This window comes from Lepisosteus platostomus, chromosome 16 (genome assembly GCF_059453375.1).
Source record: "Lepisosteus platostomus isolate fLepPlt1 chromosome 16, fLepPlt1.hap1, whole genome shotgun sequence".
In the NCBI taxonomy this organism is placed as follows: domain Eukaryota; kingdom Metazoa; phylum Chordata; class Actinopteri; order Semionotiformes; family Lepisosteidae; genus Lepisosteus; species Lepisosteus platostomus.
Genome location: NC_142626.1, coordinates 8,801,524 through 8,819,727, shown reverse-complemented (window position 1 = coordinate 8,819,727; position 18,204 = coordinate 8,801,524). Strand labels below are relative to the sequence as shown.

General features: G+C 39.4%; 2 protein-coding genes across 2 annotated transcripts in view; both read right to left on the bottom strand.

The window, feature by feature from the left end:
* Positions 1 to 15,712, bottom strand: part of LOC148646816 (uncharacterized) — a 138,813-nt gene extending 123,101 nt beyond the window's left edge. The window contains exons 1-2 of the mRNA XM_088609199.1: positions 15,268 to 15,712; positions 505 to 678 (exon numbers count right to left, since the gene is read on the bottom strand). Coding sequence (XP_088465325.1) covers positions 505 to 678; positions 15,268 to 15,404 — 311 coding nt within the window. The 5' untranslated portion in view covers positions 15,405 to 15,712. The remainder of the gene's footprint in view (positions 1 to 504; positions 679 to 15,267) is intronic.
* LOC148646815 (NLR family CARD domain-containing protein 3-like) overlaps positions 1 to 18,204 on the bottom strand; it is an 83,582-nt gene that overhangs the window by 12,016 nt on the left and 53,362 nt on the right. The window lies entirely within an intron of this gene.

Genomic DNA, 18,204 nt, shown 5'->3' with positions numbered 1-18,204 from the left:
TTTGTATAGATGACACTTTTCTCAAATTAATTAAAAAAATAAAAATGATTACAATCTAATTTTCCCACGTGTGATCCCATTAGGAAATACATTACGCTCCTGCTGTGTTTAACTATGGTATGAAAAATAAATTTAAATGGTGAGATTTAAATTGAGCTATGCTTAAAGTTACCTCAGGGACTTTAAAGACAAAGATAATGATTTACAATGCATTGTCAGATTGTGAATCAATAAAGGCATTTAATTAAACACGCGTTTGCGATCTTAATCAAAATGGGGGTAATGGGGGTAAATAAAGCACATGCCTAACCCATTAGGCCACAGAAGTAATCACATGGGAAGGAGTGAAACTGATACAGACATTTCCAAAGAAAGTGTACTACTGTGATAATTTGAGCTATAGTATATGAATATAATTATGCATTTTTTGATGCATGTGAAAAAGCAAATGTTGTCTCAGCATTAGCACATAAAAAAACACAAAAATCACCAGTGTTCACTTACCCCAGTGTTGTTAACTTACAGTTGTGATTCCTTAGAGTGGTAGACAACAGTTTCACTCCTGAATTCCCCAGTTTATTGTCACTCAGATAGAGTTTTCTCAGACTGGAGTGTTGAGACTGAAGAGCAGAGGCCAGATCTTCACAACATCTCTCTGTTAGTCCACACTCTCTCATCCTGCAGACAAAAAGACAGGTGCACAGCTAAACATCTGCAAAGCTTGTCCAAATCATTGTTTCCATCATTTAGATCCTACATTAGTAGTAACGCCGAGAAGCAGTGCAGACAGAATCTGCCATTATTCTGACATGAAGCAAAACTTAAAAAACTGGAAATTAATTTCTCCCTTGCTCTTGAGGGAGTGAGGAATTCAAGAGACATTCTGCTCTTCACCAACCCCTCAAACACTCCCCTCCTCTACAGACCCTCCACCTGAGACTGTGTTAATCCTGCTCTTGTAGAAGAGGAGTTGGCTCTGGCCCAGCAGAAAGTGCACTGGGTACAATTCTCTTCTTACTGACATAACTCACCCTAAACACAACAGGAGGGCTGCTGAAGGTCAGAATAAGGTTAGAGAAGAGGTGGATCAAGAGACTCAACATGGGAGTCAGACAGGTTCAGATGCTATAGCAGTGAAAGTGTACCTGAATATCAACACAGAAGTGAAACCATAACCAGAGGTAAAACATTAAATTCATACAGTATATAACACATGGGATGACCTAGGTTCTTAATGTGACCGATGTTAATGTTCTTAATGTGGCATAACAAAATGATACTTTTAATTTGGCAGTGCCTCCACCTGAAACAGACCTGAATCAATCTGTGAGTATATTAGGCTTTTGGGACACATACTGCAGCCTACTGCTAATGTAGCAGTACTGCCAAATTGTAATGTACTGCTAGCTACATTAAGTGACACTAGCTTGGCAGCACCTTTCAAAATGAAATGAAAGCCTAAACCCTGCTTTAGAAATAAAATTCCTGGACCAGGTAAAGTCAACTTTAGCAAAGACACATATATAACAAAACCATGGTTATGTACTATTAGGTGAGGGTCTGTAGAATAGATTTGAGCTACTTTTGGAGAGGCACAATTTTTTGTTTGTGTGGGAGGGGAGTGAGACCATTCCCTGTGCATCACTGCATGGTCCCAGTCTGGGTAGTCTTATCAACCCTAGCAGTTGTGACAGAGACCCTATGTGACAAAAACAAGGTGATTTTCTATTAGCTGTGGGTCTGTAGAATAAATTTAAGGTATTTTTGAAGAGGCACAAATTTTTCTTTGGTCATGACAGGAGTGAGACCACACCTTGCTCATCACTGCACGGTCCCAGTCTGGTAATAGGAGGTGTTTTACATACCTCAGCAGTTTTGACAGAGACACTTATCTGACAAAACCAAGGTGATTTTCTATTAGCTATGGGTCTGTGGAATAGATCTGAGGTATTTTTGGAGAGGCACAAATTTTGGTTCGGTCGGGAGGGGAGTGAGACCACTCCCTGTCCATCACTGCATGGTCCCAGTCTGGAAACAGCAAGTGGTCTTATAAACCCCAGCAACATTTGCAAAGACGCTTATTTGACAAAACCATAGTGATTTTCTACTAGCTGTGGGTCTGTAGAAAAGATTTGAGCTACTTCTGGAGAGTCAATTTTTTTTGTTTTGTCAGGAATTAGACTTTTTCTGTCTAGAAGAGCACAGCTCTGTGTCAGTTTGAAAGCAGAAAGTGATATAAAAACACCAAAGAGATTGCAAGAAAGAAAAAAAAATAATGAAGAACGGCAATTTCCTACTACCTGTGCGTCGTCTCTGTATCACATTCCACCCAGTTTTAAGGATGTACAAATTGTTGTTGTGCTATACAGTAAATGTGACTTTATCTGGTCCAGGATTTTTTTTTTTCCTAAAGCAGGGTTAGGGTACTTTTATTTTGAAAGGTGCTGCCAAGCTACCGTCACTTAATGTAGCCAGCATCACGCTACTAAAGCCCTTCTGCTATGTTTATTTACCTTGGTTGAACTACAATATAACTTGTATTTCATCTCAATGTATTAATATTAACATTATATTCACATACTGTACTAAAACAACAAAAATGCATATGAAAACTACATAAATTCACACAAGGCTACAGAAGGAACAGACTCGATTTAAAACACACGTAAGCTAATTGACAGAAATGGTAGAGTACAAGACGGCGTACTGTCTGATACCTCCGGAGTCATCTCTGAAGTACAAAAAACATATAAATACGTGGGAGAGGTATTCGTTTAAATAATTTAAGTGTGATAACACTTTGTTACTGAGCCTGGGAGGGGCCATCAATAGGAAAAAAAGTTATATCGAGGGAACGATTTACAATTCGTGCTCACGAAATTACTTTTTCCTTCGTTTTCCTTGTGTCACGGTATTCTCACGCATGTAGAAAGTTTCTAAAATGCCAGCATTATCCCAGGCTCCGAGCAACCACTATCAAACACTATATAACACATTTCTGCGTCTTTATATCTGTTGTGTATCTTAATAAAGAGCCGTTCTTATATTATTTTAACTATTTTATTAACTCCACAGATCACGCCCTTACACCATATATTCCCGCCTTCTGCTCTCTCGTTCTGTTGTCTCCCGATGTCTACTCACTGTACTACATCCCTTTGTTATTTTTAAAGTCCATAACTTTACATACAATTGTAACAATTCTATATCAACACACAGTAAGCAGTTATTAACTATTACAACAAAATGTATGTAAAACCTTCCATTTCTATTCAACACATTCAACTTTTTTTTCTTTTTTTACAACTATTTCTATGCGTACCAACTCAAATTTTAGTTCAATTTCTACTTAAGTCACTTCTAAATATCACCTCATTTCTAGCAGTCTAAGCAACATCTACATAGATAACAAACAAAATAGAGCAATTTAACATTTGGAGAGCTATGCAAGTCCTATATTTTTAAATGTCTCTGTAACGAGCCGGTTTCCTGATAACCCTGCCACTTCTGGTTGTTACTTCACTTCTGGGTAAAGTTACTGGCTCTCTTACGGATGTACTCTCCACTGTCTGAGGACTCGGCACTTCCTCCACGTCAGAAAGTCCTGTATTCTCAGCATTTTCTGTTTCTGCAGATTCAAAATCAAGATACAATGGAGGAGCATGTCGAAGATGTTTTACATTTCTCATTATTTTTGAGCCATCTTCCACATTCACTAACTCAAAAGAGTTACAAGAGGTGTTTCTCAATAACACATAGCGAGTGTCTTTGAACTTGGTATCCAAAGAGAAGATTAGCTGGGGTTTCTCCAGATGCCCTGTGAGGTGTTGATCTATAAGTCAGCAGAATCTTAGGGAGTTCCCCTCTCCATTTTGTTCCTTCTGTCGCAGCTGCTCTCAAGGCCTTTTTCAGGTATCTGTGAAATCTTTCAATTTTGCCATTACTTCTCGGATACTAAGGTGATGCACGGATGTGTTTAATTCCACAGTTAGTCAGAAATGATTCAAACAACTGTCCTATGAATTGCCTGCCATTATCTGTTACTACCTCTAGTGGATAACCAAATCGTGCAAAGATGTTCATCAGCTTTCTAATAACTGTGGCTGAAGATATGTCTGATACAACAACCGCCTCAGGGTAAGAAGTATAATAGTCTATGACAGTCAATATGTATTCATTCTGAATGGGACCTACTGTACCAGGGACCATGGGACCTACCAATGCCCAATTTTGTCCAAGGCCTTGGTGGTAATTCAAGTGGTTGGAGAGGTTGATCCTCCTGCAATGGCTGATTCAACACACAAGTGGAACAATTTCTGACTAGTCTTTCAACAGCACTGTCCATGCTAGGCCAGTAAAATTTGCTTCTCAGGTACTGTTTTGTATGAACCACACCCTGATGTGTCACATGTGCTATTTTCAACGCTTGTCTGATTTTTGTTTTCGGTAACACAATCCTCTTTCCTCTTAAAAGCAGTCCATCATACAGATGCAGCCATTCAAAATGAGCGGTAAAAACCCGCGGTGCAGTAACCAACCCGCAGGGCACCGTAGGGCACCGCAGGGCAAGTGATTGGCTGGCCAAAATGACCGATAGGGGCACTCATGGTGCATTGGTTGGTAGTGAAAAGATTTAATCATTTAATGTCTTTACTGTGCACATTTCAATCCGCTTAGTTTTGAATATTTATATGGAATTTTACCACTAAAGGGAAATTTTAGTAGCTGAGCATAAAAAGAAGAGGAGCATAACGCATCTGAAGGTCATAAACGCTATTAATTTTGGAACATAAACATACAGTATATAGCTGGTCTTGGTACTTTAAAGAAAAAAATACACACCAGTATCCATTTCTCCCTAAACATTTTAAGCTTCAAAGTCTTTAACGAGTCAACAAGCAAACTTTTAGAATTTGATTAAAAGGGAATATAATATGGAATCGCGTCTCTAAAGAATTTAATAACGGTATGATTATATCCGTGTACTGCGACAGGGCTGTGTAGGGCTGTTTCGCCTGCCTGATCATGCGAGCTGTCTTGTAGCCTACTGGTCTAGGTGCGTGACTACCAACTGGCAGGTTGTGTGTTCGAATCTAGCTGGTGCTGGACTTTTCTTTTAACAAACATTTCTTCGAAAAAATAGAATAGCGATATTATGGACAATCAATTGACTTTTATATTTCAAAATATCGCAACATGATCGATATTTGCGATATTTTGAACATATCTTCCCTTCTGACAGCGGTTCCTGCTTCTATTGTGTGTGTGTGCAACAGAGTAAATTTTTATAGAGAAATGGAGGCTGGACAGTATGCGTTACAATATAAACATTTATATTGATTTCAATCCTGTTCTGATTTAAATCTCAAACGCGTGTTTAATTATGTGTTTTTTAATCATAATCAGGCTAATGCATTTCTACATTTTCTGTATGAACCAGCTTAGAGGTTCATACAGAAAGACAGCTTGTGTTTAAATTGAGTGTAAGGTAATTTATGCTTCTAAAGTCATGGTCAGCATTTATTATTGTACTGTGCTGTAAACTTTTTCTGTGCCTAGTCACATTATTTTATAGCGTTTTTATTGCGTTATTAAATCCGGTGGCGCTGTGTGTTAGTTTCCTGACTCCCATGTCACATGGTCTGTGATTGAGTCCCATGGAACTATGACTTTATTTTTTAACAAACATTTCTTTGAAAAAATGAAACGTTTCCCTTGGTCAGAGATTAAATAAAACCTCACTCGCACCAAACAAATTTATATTTCTAAATATCACAAAATACGTTCATTGTCTTCCAATCGAGTTGACATTGGAAGCCTGCCACACCCGGACTGTTAAACCAACGCATTAGCACGTCAAAGCCCATTGAGGGTATTGAGCCAGTATTGGTTTTAGTATTCCCCCCCTCTCCCCTCAATTCAATTCAATTCAATTCAAGGTGTTTTATTTGCATGACAGATGGGTACAAGCAGTGTTGGGTATGTATATTGTAACGCTTACGGCAGACAGGCACTGTGTAAGAGCCGGCGCACCAGAGCAGTGCATCGAGGGAGCGTCTGCATTTATAACTTAATTATAATTTTAATAACTTAAAATTAGTCAAGCAATATGAAGCATCTACTTTTACTTTTAAGTCCCTTAAATACATTTAGCTCAGCTTTCTCACCACTTAAGATTGCTTTTGATACCATCCTTACACAAAGCAGAAGGGAGATCTTAGTGCCTGAGCATAAAAAGAATAGGAGCATACTGCAACGCGTGTGAAGTCCATAAACGATATTAATTTTGGAACTTAAACATACAGTATATGGCTGGTCTCGGTACTTTAAAGAAAACATACACACCAGTATTCCATTTCTCCCTAAACATTTTAAGCATCGAAGTCTTTAACTAACGCGATACCGGAGTCAACAAGCATACTTTTAGAATTTGATTAAAAGGGAATATAATATGGAATCGCGTATCTCAAGAAATTAATAAGGATAAAATTATATTCATGGTGCAAAAGAACTGCAACGGACATAAAAACTCCCTTGCTTTTAACAGAGCGTTCCATAATTTCTAACTACGAAAATGCCAGGTGAAAGGATTTGTAAACATATTTTGTTAAAGCAAGTCAATTTTTTCCGCAACACATAAAAGACATTTTCCCAAGAAAGTTTAGCCTTTGTCACTAATGAAACCACTAAATAAAGACATAAATATAGAAATCTTAAGATTTGTTTTATTTAATGTTGGTAGCAGGATGAACTGTCAGAGTGTATATTTTGTTGCAGAGTTGCTGCAAGATGTTAAAAATGTATTTAGAAATGAGTTATTTCAAGATGAAAATTTTCAGAATAATTGCAAATCTAGCAGGATAGAGAAAGCACAGAAAACTGGCAGTTAGATTGATAAGATTAGTATGAAAAGTCATTTAGCAAAGGGAATGAGAAGAGTGACAAACTAGTATACTTTAGATCTTTTTTTTCTGAACCAGGGAAAATCTGATCATGTTTCCCTATAACAATAATAAAAAACTTTATTTGATATATCACCATTAAAGGTGGCATCTCAAAGCAATACAGTAGATGTAAAAACAGATAAAAGGACCACAGATTACAAAGTAAATGCATATAAGAAAGACAAGCAGTTAGAGGTGCTACCAAAATTAGAAAATGAAGCAGATACAGACACTAAGTCTTCTGAAAAGAAAGGTTCTGAGGTTAGATTTAAACTGGCCCTGGTGTGTGTGTGTTTGTGTCTGTCCTGGGATGGACTGGCGCTATGTCCAGGGTGTATTCTGCCTTGTGTCCGTCGCTTACTGGGATAGGCTCCAAATCCTCTGTACTGGATAAAGAGATTAGAAATGGATGGAAGTAAAGGCACTGTGTGGATGGAACTATACACAGTGTTAGAAACCCACTATGAAATGGCAGCATCTCACTGAGAATAAAACATTTTATAGTGCTGGCTTAAGGAAACAGCCTTTCCACCTCTCTTGCACATCAGTATCCATACCTAGTTATTTAAACAAAATTGCCTCTAATTATAAACATCTTAATATGCTGGCTCTGTGGATCCGCATCAGCTATGTTTGCCCATTCCTTCAATTCATGTGCATCGAACACACAGTTCAACGCTAGCAACTACACAAAATCTAAAATATGAGCTCTACTTGCCACTTACAATACCAACAGTACCAGCTAACTTTAGTAGTGACATTTTCATGGATCTTTTTAACAATAAAATTTACAACATCAGACTTCAGACACAATTAAACAGGCCTCAAAAAAGTCTGGTACAAACATTTTCAGCATGGAATAAACCGTTACTTTAATGGTATAAACCTTAAATGGATTCATATTCTCAATAAGATTTGGTGCTCAGTAACATGACTTAGAAAATGACAGAAGACATACATATCATGCTTATCCTTCTATTTTTCATAATCGTAAACTCCTTAAGGCAGTTACATTTTCTCTGTTCTGACCTGGAGTTACAGAGAAATTTAAATTCTAATAAGAGATTTGTTATGAGGAAAGTCATACCATTCACTCATATAGTACCAGGATTTGCAATTACAATACAAATACTTTCTTTCTGTATGTGTTTATTTTGCAGTTTGAGTCTATGGCATTCCTTTGGGGGTCTATACTCCAAGGCATGACTTTTTTATGGGAACATGACATTTTTTAAAAGTATTTTAATGCAAGCTTTATATAAACCCTTAGCTAGTTAGCTTAGGTACTGTCTGGAGCAGGTACTTGAATGGCACAGATTCATTGAAATGATTCAATTACTTTTGAAAATATTTGGGATAATACATATTCCAGAAATCACAGCCGTTGAATTATCCAGAAATTAATTTCTCTCAGGGTGTATTTAACCCCTCATGGATGGCATTGTATGAAATGAGTTTGTAGTTCCCCATTTGCCTCTATTATGAGATGCTGTGGACACTATTTTATACATTTTAGGAGTGTCCATAGTAAGGTATGTTCTAGAAAGAGTGAACTTCTGTTTTGCCATTATTTTTTATAGGGATGTTACATGTTTACACTTGGTGCTCCTACTAGAGGAGAGGATATGATTAATCTAGGCTTATCACAGAAACTGAAACACATCTGGTTGGTGAGTCTACTGTGGGTAAAATGTTACTGGTACCGCATGTTGTAAAGCTCGGTATTTTCTCTCTTGGCCTGACTTTTTTTAATGTCTGAGTGTTAGAATCCATGTTGTCGCTGGTAAGGGAACGGTAGGTGCTGTGATTGACACAGTCAAAGCCTTGTACAGAGATACTATTGTAGCTGTTTGACAGTATTTTAGATGCCCTTAGTTAAAAGCATGGGAGGAAGTACTGCCAAGGGGAGGGGGGGGAGCAAGGATTTTTTCTTTGAGTTTGTGAGGTTATTTTTTGTTATATTGTGTTTCAGAAAGCAAGAAAATAAAATGTACTGTATGATAAAAAGAGAAAGAGCTGGAGTAGATCCTCAGATCAGTTTGCTACCAGCAATCAAACAAAAAAAATGGAAAGAATTGTCTCCTCCTGATTGGAACCTTTCTTACTGTCTTATAATTTATCAGGCTACCTTTTAATTTCCACTGAGAGAAGGAAGTCACTTGTCATGCAGCTATTTTATTCTTCATTGCACAATATGCTCTAAGTTAGCAAATGAAACATGAACACTTATTGAAATAAATCAAGAATACGATTAACATGAATGTATAAACATCCAAACTATACTTTATCACATTTAATTATTGTTTACATCTTCCACCTGAGAACCCAACCCAACGCAGAAACACAGCCACTAACTAGCAAAGAGAAGACATTAGCTAGCCAATATGATAATATGAAATAAATGATTATTTTGTTTATTTCTTTTGCACATTTATTTGAACATTTCCATCGATTGTACAAGCACTTGGAAACTGTCCAATCCCTAGTTCATCAAGCATTTACCGGTCTGGCGCCGGTCTGTGTCTTCTAGGATATAATGCCAGCGAACTCTTGTTTTTATGTCCACTATAACTACGCTGGGCAAACGTTCTGAGGTCAAATTCTTCCAGCACGGGGGTACCTTTAAAGCGGAGACGACGGCACCGACATTTTTTGGCGTGCCTTCTCTTTAAAGCCCTGGCCAAATATGAAGACAGTACGTACAGTTATAATTCAAACGGAATTAAAAACTACACATCCCAGTTACCATGGTGGTGCTTGTGATCATTGCGTTTAACCAACGAAACAGGGCGAAAAATCAGTCACATGACTTTGGGGCAGAGTTTTTGAAAGCTTAACCTATCAGCAACAAAGCGAAATTTACACGATAGGCTACCTCAAACTGTCAGTTAATCCCAACTACAAAACGTATATTTTTGTGGTAAGAGGGCGCAAAACATCAGTATTTACTGCTATTAATTACTGTTCGATTTATAGTTGAAATCTGAGCCTAGATATAAAGTTAGATATAAAGTTAAAATCTCGACAAAGCAATGTAGGAAATACAGAGAAAATAAATCCTTTCTGACGTCTAAAATCAGTTTTGATCAAGGTCTCTAAAACGAACAAGAAAAAGAGGATTTTCGGAGGGCAATTACGCTGTGTTTATATAGAATAAGTGATTTATGAGCAATCTAATTTCTTGTTCGTTTAAAACAGTGAAATGTCAGCTGCAAAAGATCGCACCAGAAACAGCACTCTCTCTGCCTGTCATAGACGTTCAGGAAAGGCTGAATGAAGTCATATTCAATAATTCGGTGATCAATAATAACAGTTGTAGGACAGTATATAAGGAGGTGTAATGCATCCCTGATAGGATTCTTGCTGTCATATTCTGAACATATTGAAGATTGCTCAGTGTGGATTTAATTTCCCCAGTGAACAGGATGTGCATTTATTAATTCTAGAAAAAATTAGTTCTTAGTTTCTCTAGTTCCCTTTAAAATAAACTATTATTCCACAATGCAGAGTATTACATGGCCAGTATTTACACATGATATTTGTGATTTAAAGAAATGAACACAAGCAGCTTTTGGAGATTTAAGTGTTGGCTGAGTTATTGCAGGATAAAAGACTAGAGATGTTGGCAAGAAGAAGATAATTTGGGGAAAGCTGAGGAATACACTTATAACAAGAACACTTCCTAATGGGGTTAGGCATACTTTTGATGAAGATGATGAAGTTAACAGACTATATGTTTACATAGATACTGAAATAAGGATTGCATTTTAGATTATGTGTAGTTGCTGGCATTGAATTGTGTGTTGGATGCAAAAGAATTGAAGGAATGGGATCCACAGAGCCAGCATATTAAGATGTTTATAATTGGAGGCAATTTTGTTTAAATAACTAGGTATGGATACTGATGTGCAAGAGAGGTGGAAAGGCTGTTTCCTTAAGCCAGCACTATAAAATGTTTTATTCTCAGTGAGATGCTGCCATTTCATAGTGGGTTTCTAACACTGTGTATAGTTCCATCCACACAGTGCCTTTACTTCCATCCATTTCTAATCTCTTTATCCAGTACAGAGGATTTGGAGCCTATCCCAGTAAGCAACGGACACAAGGCAGAATACACCCTGGACATAGCACCAGTCCATCACAGGACAGACAGACACAAACACACACACACCAGGGCCAGTTTTCCCATAAACCAATTAACTTACCAGTATGTTTTGGAGTGCGAGAGGGAGTCATATCACACATATGGAGAAAAACCATGTAACCCAGAGAGAACATGTAAACCCCACACACACAGGATGGCAGGAATTGAACCTAGGACCCCAGTGCTGCAAGATAGCAATGCTAACCACTTTGCCACCATTATAAATGGATGGATATCTTAGTTATCTTTCTAGTTCACAGGTTTGCATGCATAAGTTAAATTTGAAAGCCACTGAGACATCAGGTACTACTGTTGTATTTATGAAAAAGAAACAAAACAAAAAACATACTAACAACTGTGCCATCCTACTCCTTGGTTAATACATTTTATTATTCATAAACAGTTAACATTGTTAGCAAAATATTTTGAATTATATTTAACCCTATTTTGTCTTTAGTTTTGTATTTAACTTATTATATGATAGTCATACTTAATGTATATTTGAACAATGAAAATATATTTTACAAGATTTTACATTAAGCACTTAAAATTAATATGGTTAATAATAGTAAACTGTAACATGCTGTAACAAGATCGGTTAAACTGCGAAGAAAATGCTTTCAGAGAAAATGTTTCAGGTGTGAAGAACATAGATCTCCAATGCAATTTCAACCAAACCTGTTCCCGCACACCCTGCCCTCACTACCATTAGAATATACACAAAGCACTCAAATCTTTCGAGCTAATGATCAGGTGACCCGAGAGAGAGCGAGAGAAACACCAAGGGGTGCGGAACCAGGGAACTATTTACATGGAAAACGGGCGATCTCCACAGACTGTCCGCCCGTTTCACTGTTACCTGGATACCTCTTTATTTAGAACTCACTAACACTGATTTTTAGTTAAGAAGGATTCAAGTAGGGTTTTAGATGAAAGGCAGCGACCTTAATCAAGCCCAAATCATAATTGAACCCATTCAGAGCCTACATTACATTTTAGCGTTTCATTCTGAGCAGAAGACCCTCACACCTGAAGAAGGGGGAGGTGTCTTTCGCTGGAAATCTCGCCTGCTTCTACTTTACAACCGGAGTGCTGGCTGTGACGAATTAAACCGGTTTCACAGGTTTCAATCACAGACCATGTGACATGGGAGTCAGGAAACTAACACACAGCGCCACCGGATTTGATAACGCTATAAAAATGCTATAAAATAATGTGACTTGGCACAGAACAAGTTTACAGCACAGTACAATAATAAATGCTGACCATGACTTTAGAAGCATAAATTGCCTTACACTCAATTTAAACACAAGCTGTCTTTAGCCCTCTAAGCTGGTTCATACAGAAATGTAGAGATCCAGGCTCAGAACACACAGCTTCATTAGCGAATACATATGCAGGACAACTAGAGAAGACGTTTTACAGAGGATGGATTTTTAGAAACATCCCATCAGTGACATCACTGAAGTCAACTCCTAGGTACTGTAACTGTCGTGTGGATAGTTTCACAAGAATCAGACAAAGGTTTAAGCATCGCTTGTTCTAGATAAAACTGCAAAAAAAAAACCAACAACCCATAATGTACTTCTTTGCGGCTCTGTTTGCCCAAATCATATATTCACAACGTGAAATCTAGAAAATAATATTACGTAACCAAAATCTGCAATATGGAAACAGAACCTGTGTAATTGTTGATAGATGATGTACTCGTAACATTTTTTCAAGACGAACTACAATATTTAAAAAATGACTTGTATGTACTTGATATCTCTAATCAATCCACGGGTCCCAGCACAAAACGAAACTAAAATGCATACCGTTTCGCGCTTCTTATTAGTTGCTCAAAAGTAATTTGACCGTATGAAATGCATAATATAAACCTAGAAACATATACGTGAGCAGTACTTAAGCACTGTAGTATCGGTGTTAAGACATACCTCTCAAATACTGTAAATCAAGTTAAAAATATCTCAAGACCGATTCTGGTCATAATGAAACCATGTTTCGTGTATGTTTTCTTTAAAGTACCGAGACCAGCCATATACTGTATGTTTATGTTCCAAAATTAATATCGTTTATGGCCTTCACACGCGTTGCAGTATGCTCCTATTCTTTTTATGCTCAGCTACTAAGATTTCCCTTCAGTGGTAAAATTAGATATGAATATTCAATACTTAAACGGGCACAGTTAAGACATTAAATATACATATACATACTGTATACAGTACAGTTTTCATACGGTAATATGTTTATGTTCCTAAATCAATCTCTTTTATGAGCATGTGAAAGACATGGTGAATCGATTCTCAAAAAGTACTGTACTTTGCATGATTGGAAACAAATGCGTGATTGCGAAATGCTGTGGTGTTACTTTTACAAAGACGGTCAATGAAAAAAAGAATGTTGAGCAGGGCAATACTTTGAGTTTACACTTACAGCTTGTCCAAGGTCATTCATTATTAATACTATTAGTAATATCTTCGTTAAAGACTGATGGCCACAGCTCAAACATGAGAGGTTGAGCGTTATTAGCTCCACCTTGCGGAAATTCCGGATACTATTATTTTGCTTGTCGTATTATAGGAGAATTTACGGTAACTAGCGGTATTTACCGGTAACTAGCGGTATTTACCGGTAGCTTGCGGTAGACTGCGTACAGCGTACCGCAAAATAATGCGGTATCGCCCGCGCATTTTGAATGGCTGCATCTGTATGTAGATGACTCCAACCTACACCTGCGATATGGCTGCAGTTCTTCTGGAGTTGGATTAGGCCATTGTCCTTTTTCCACTATGGACATCAACAATTTCAATATGTCATCTTCGTTTGTTGCTTGCTTAAGTTCCTCAAGTGTAAGTGCATGCAGTTCATAAGTGCTGATTGAAAGCACTCTATCAACATAGGTTTCTACATAACCAGTGTCTTCTGTGTCTGATAAAGGAAGACGTGACAATGAGTCTGCAACATTGGTTTTCCCTACTATGCGTTCAATTTTGTAATCATATGGCCTTAATCTCAATCCAAGTCTTTGTATCCTGGGTGGTAACAATGTTGCCTTTTTGGGATTGAACATGTAAATGAGGGGTTTATGATCTGTTTGAAGTGTGAACTTGCCTCCCCATAAATATGTCCTAAAATGTTCCACTGCCCAAACACAACCCAAGGCTTCATGCTCTATTTGCAAGTAATGCCTTTCTGTTGGGGTAAGTGAGCGACTTGCATATGCCACTGGTTTGTTCTGTCCACCTTCTTGTCTTTGTATCAATACTTCTCCAAGTCCTACAGGACTCGCGTCACTGATCACTACTGTTGGCGCATCTAGTTTGAAGTATGCCAGGCACGGTTCAGTTTCAAGTGTTCTTTTCAACTCGGCAAAGGCTTTCTCAGTTTCCGATGTCCATTCCCACTTCTGTCCTTTCCTCGTTAGTTTTCTAAGGGGTTCTGATATATCTGCATAATTAGGAATGAATTTCATCAAAAATCCACAAGTGCCTAAGAACGAGCGCAAAAGTGCAACATTCTCAGGTCTCAATGCACTGCAAACAGCTGTCACCTTTTTCGGGTCTGGTTTTATTCCTTCTGCAGTGACCAGTATCTCGATCTCTTTCAGGCCAAATATACACTTATCTTTATTTAGAGTTAAGCCTCTGTCTTGGAATCTTTGGAATACTTGCCTGAGCCTCTGTTCTAGTTGTTCTTCATTTTCCGCATGTACTACAACATCATCCATATACCATACAACACCAGGCATTGCACACAACATCGAGTCCATAGCCTTCTGATAGGCCTCTGAGGCACTAGACAAGCCAAAAGGAACTTTTCTGAAACGGTAACAACCCCTGTGTGTGATGACGGTATTCAGGTGTCTTGATTCTGCTTGAGCTGCTTCATGAATTCTAGCGACTGTAAGAGCTCTTTCTAAAGTCAGCCCTTCCTCCTGCAACAATTTATCACGCAGTCTCTTATGTGCACATTTTTCCACAAGCTGATCTCTTAACATCTCAGCTTCCAATACTCCAAAGTCACACGATTTAGCCAGTTCTCTTAGTGCATTCACAAAAGCATCAACAGATTCGTCCTTAGACTGAGTTCTCTGCCTAAATTTATCCCGTTCCAAAACCACATTTCTCCGCGGTGTAAAGTAAGTGTCTAAGGCAGATACAGTCTGTTCATATGTACCTTTTTCTCCAGGGAGGTTGGCGAAAATCCGCTGTACGGGCGCCCCGATACAGTGCAGTAATATAGCATGTCTCACGGCATCCGGAGCTTCTGTAGATCCACTGGCTATTTAAAAAAATCTGTACGACTCCATCCATGTCTTGTATTCCGTATACAAATCCGGAGCTCCGAGGTTCAGTGGAAGCGGTGGAGAGAGCTGGGCATAAGCAATATCTGCCATATCTTCCATGGCGCAAGCTGAACGAACAGTCCGAATATTCAAGAGTTCGTTTCTACTAGCAAGAGAACGAAAACCTGCAGTGTTCTGCTCGCTTTGAGTTGGTCAAGCATCTCTCGTCGCCATAAATGTTGTGTATCTAAAAAAAGAGCCGTTCTTATATTATTTTAACTATTTTATTAACCACACAAATCATGCCCTTAAACCATATATTCCAGCCTTCTACTCTCGTTCTGTTCTCTCGCAATGTCTACTCACTATACTACAAGTACAGTACTCTCACACGTACCATAGTCAAAACACACCGACACCTTCACACAAGAATCTCTACAGTTTAACTGGAGGCACCAGTTATAAAAAATAAAGAAACAATAAAGTGACCCTGCCTAACTTAGGAATTGCATGACTTTAAAAGATTAGTTTAGTTGAAAAAAAAAACGTTTTATCCGTACAAAAACAGGTGATTTTCTTCCTCGTGATCAGCTTGGAAACTTACGCTGTAAATTACTTTTTAATCAAACGTTTAAAACACTTGAATTTCATAAACACAAAAAAAAAACATATTCTACTATTTTCCTTTGGTACGAAGCAGATCAGTAGGTCTTTTTTTCCCAATCAGAGTCTGAGAAAATATCTCCCCGTCCACTGCGCTGCGTCAGAGAAGCGGCGGCACTGAGAGAGGGAGGAGGCGTGAAGCTCTGTAAGACAGAATGAGCCGTCTGCAGCCTGGAACGCTTAAGACACAGATCGCGTCTGCCTGTATAACAGGTTTTCAAATTAAGAAACGTAAATCATTTTCTTTGACTTCTAAGTCCTTTAATTATCAGTAAGGATAGCTACTTTCTCATCAATTAGAATTATTTTAAACCACTGTTAAACAAAGCAGGAACTTATTGTACTTCCTAATGACATGACATGTGGAAAGATTATAGATTTTAATCGCTTTTAGGTTTTTATCAATTTTAGCAAAGTGTCATCAAAACAAATACCACAAAACTTTTCTCGATTGTATTTCTGAATGTTATGTCTAACTTAGTTCAATATTTGGAATTCAAGTCATTGTTCAAATGTACGTTAAATCCGAGTATTTTAAAATATGTAAAATACAGAATTAGTAAAGAAAAATATTGTAACGCAACGGGGGCTCAGGCGGGCACCCTTGCCGCATTAGGTCGGCCCCTGCACCGTCCGGGGCACGAACCCGGGACTTCCGCGTCTCTCTGCAGCGACCTAGCCCCGTGAGCCAAAGAGAGATCTCTCCACAGCCCAGTAGCTGTGGTCCTGCTATTACAGGGAAGGGCGGTGACGTCACCCGCTCTGGTACGCCGGCTCTTACACACAGTGCTTGTCGGCCGTAAGCGTTACACTCTCCCCCGCTTAAATCGCCGTCCCCGGCGAAGGGCTATCCCTCCCCGCTTCTGACACCAATGTAACGCAACGGGGGCTCAGGCGGGCACCCTTGCCGCATCAGGTCGGCCCCTGCACCGTCCGGGGCTCGAACCCGGGACTTCCGCATCTCTCTGCAGCGACCTAGCCCCGTGAGCCAAAGAGAGATCTCTCCACAGCCCAGTAGCTGTGGTCCTGCTATCACAGGGAAGGGCGGTGACGTCACCCGCTCTGGTACGCCGGCTCTTACACACAGTGCTTGTTGGCCGTAAGCGTTACACTCTCCCCCGCTTAAATCGCCGTCCCCGGCGAAGGGCTATCCCGCCCCGCTCTGACACCAATGTAACGCAACGGGGGCTCAGGCGGGCACCCTTGCCGCATCAGGTCGGCCCCTGCACCGTCCGGGGCTCGAACCCGGGACTTCCGCGTCTCTCTGCAGCGACCTAGCCCCGTGAGCCAAAGAGAGATCTCTCCACAGCCCAGTAGCTGTGGTCCTGCTATCACAGGGAAGGGCGGTGACGTCACCCACTCTGGTACGCCGGCTCTTACACACAGTGCTTGTCGGCCGTAAGCGTTACACTCTCCCCCGCTTAAATCACCGTCCCCGGCGAAGGGCTATCCCATCCCACTTCTGACACCAATGTAACACAACGGGGGCTCAGGCGGGCACCCTTGCCGCATCAGGTCGGCCCCTGCACCGTCCGGGGCTCGAACCCGGGACTTCCGTGTCTCTCTGCAGCGACCTAGCCCCGTGAGCCAAAGAGAGATCTCTCCACAGCCCAGTAGCTGTGGTCCTGCTATCACAGGGAAGGGCGGTGACGTCACCCGCTCTGGTACGCCGGCTCTTACACACAGTGCTTGTCGGCCGTAAGCGTTACAATATATAAGGATAAAATATATTTTAAAATATTTTGCTATCAACAATTAATAACAGTCTTAACTGTTTATAACAATTAAATGTATTAACTAAGGAATAGGGTGGCAGTGTTTAGCATGCTTTTGGTAAGTTTTTTCATAAATACAACAGTTGCACCAGATATCTCAGTGACTTTCAAAATTAAATTGTGCATGCAAATCTGTGAACTAGAAAGATAACTAAGCTATCCATCCATTTCTAATGGTAGCACAGTGGTTAGCATTGCTATCCTAGAGTGCTGGGGCCCCAGGTTTAATTGCTGTGGTACAGTATGTGTGGAGTTTGCATGTTCTCTCTGGGTTCATGTGGGTTTTCTCCAAGTACACTACAGGTACCTACATACTGGTAGGGTTAATTGGCTTATGGAAATACTAATAAGCCACACTCACTCGTGTGAGTGTCTGAGTGTGTGTTTCTG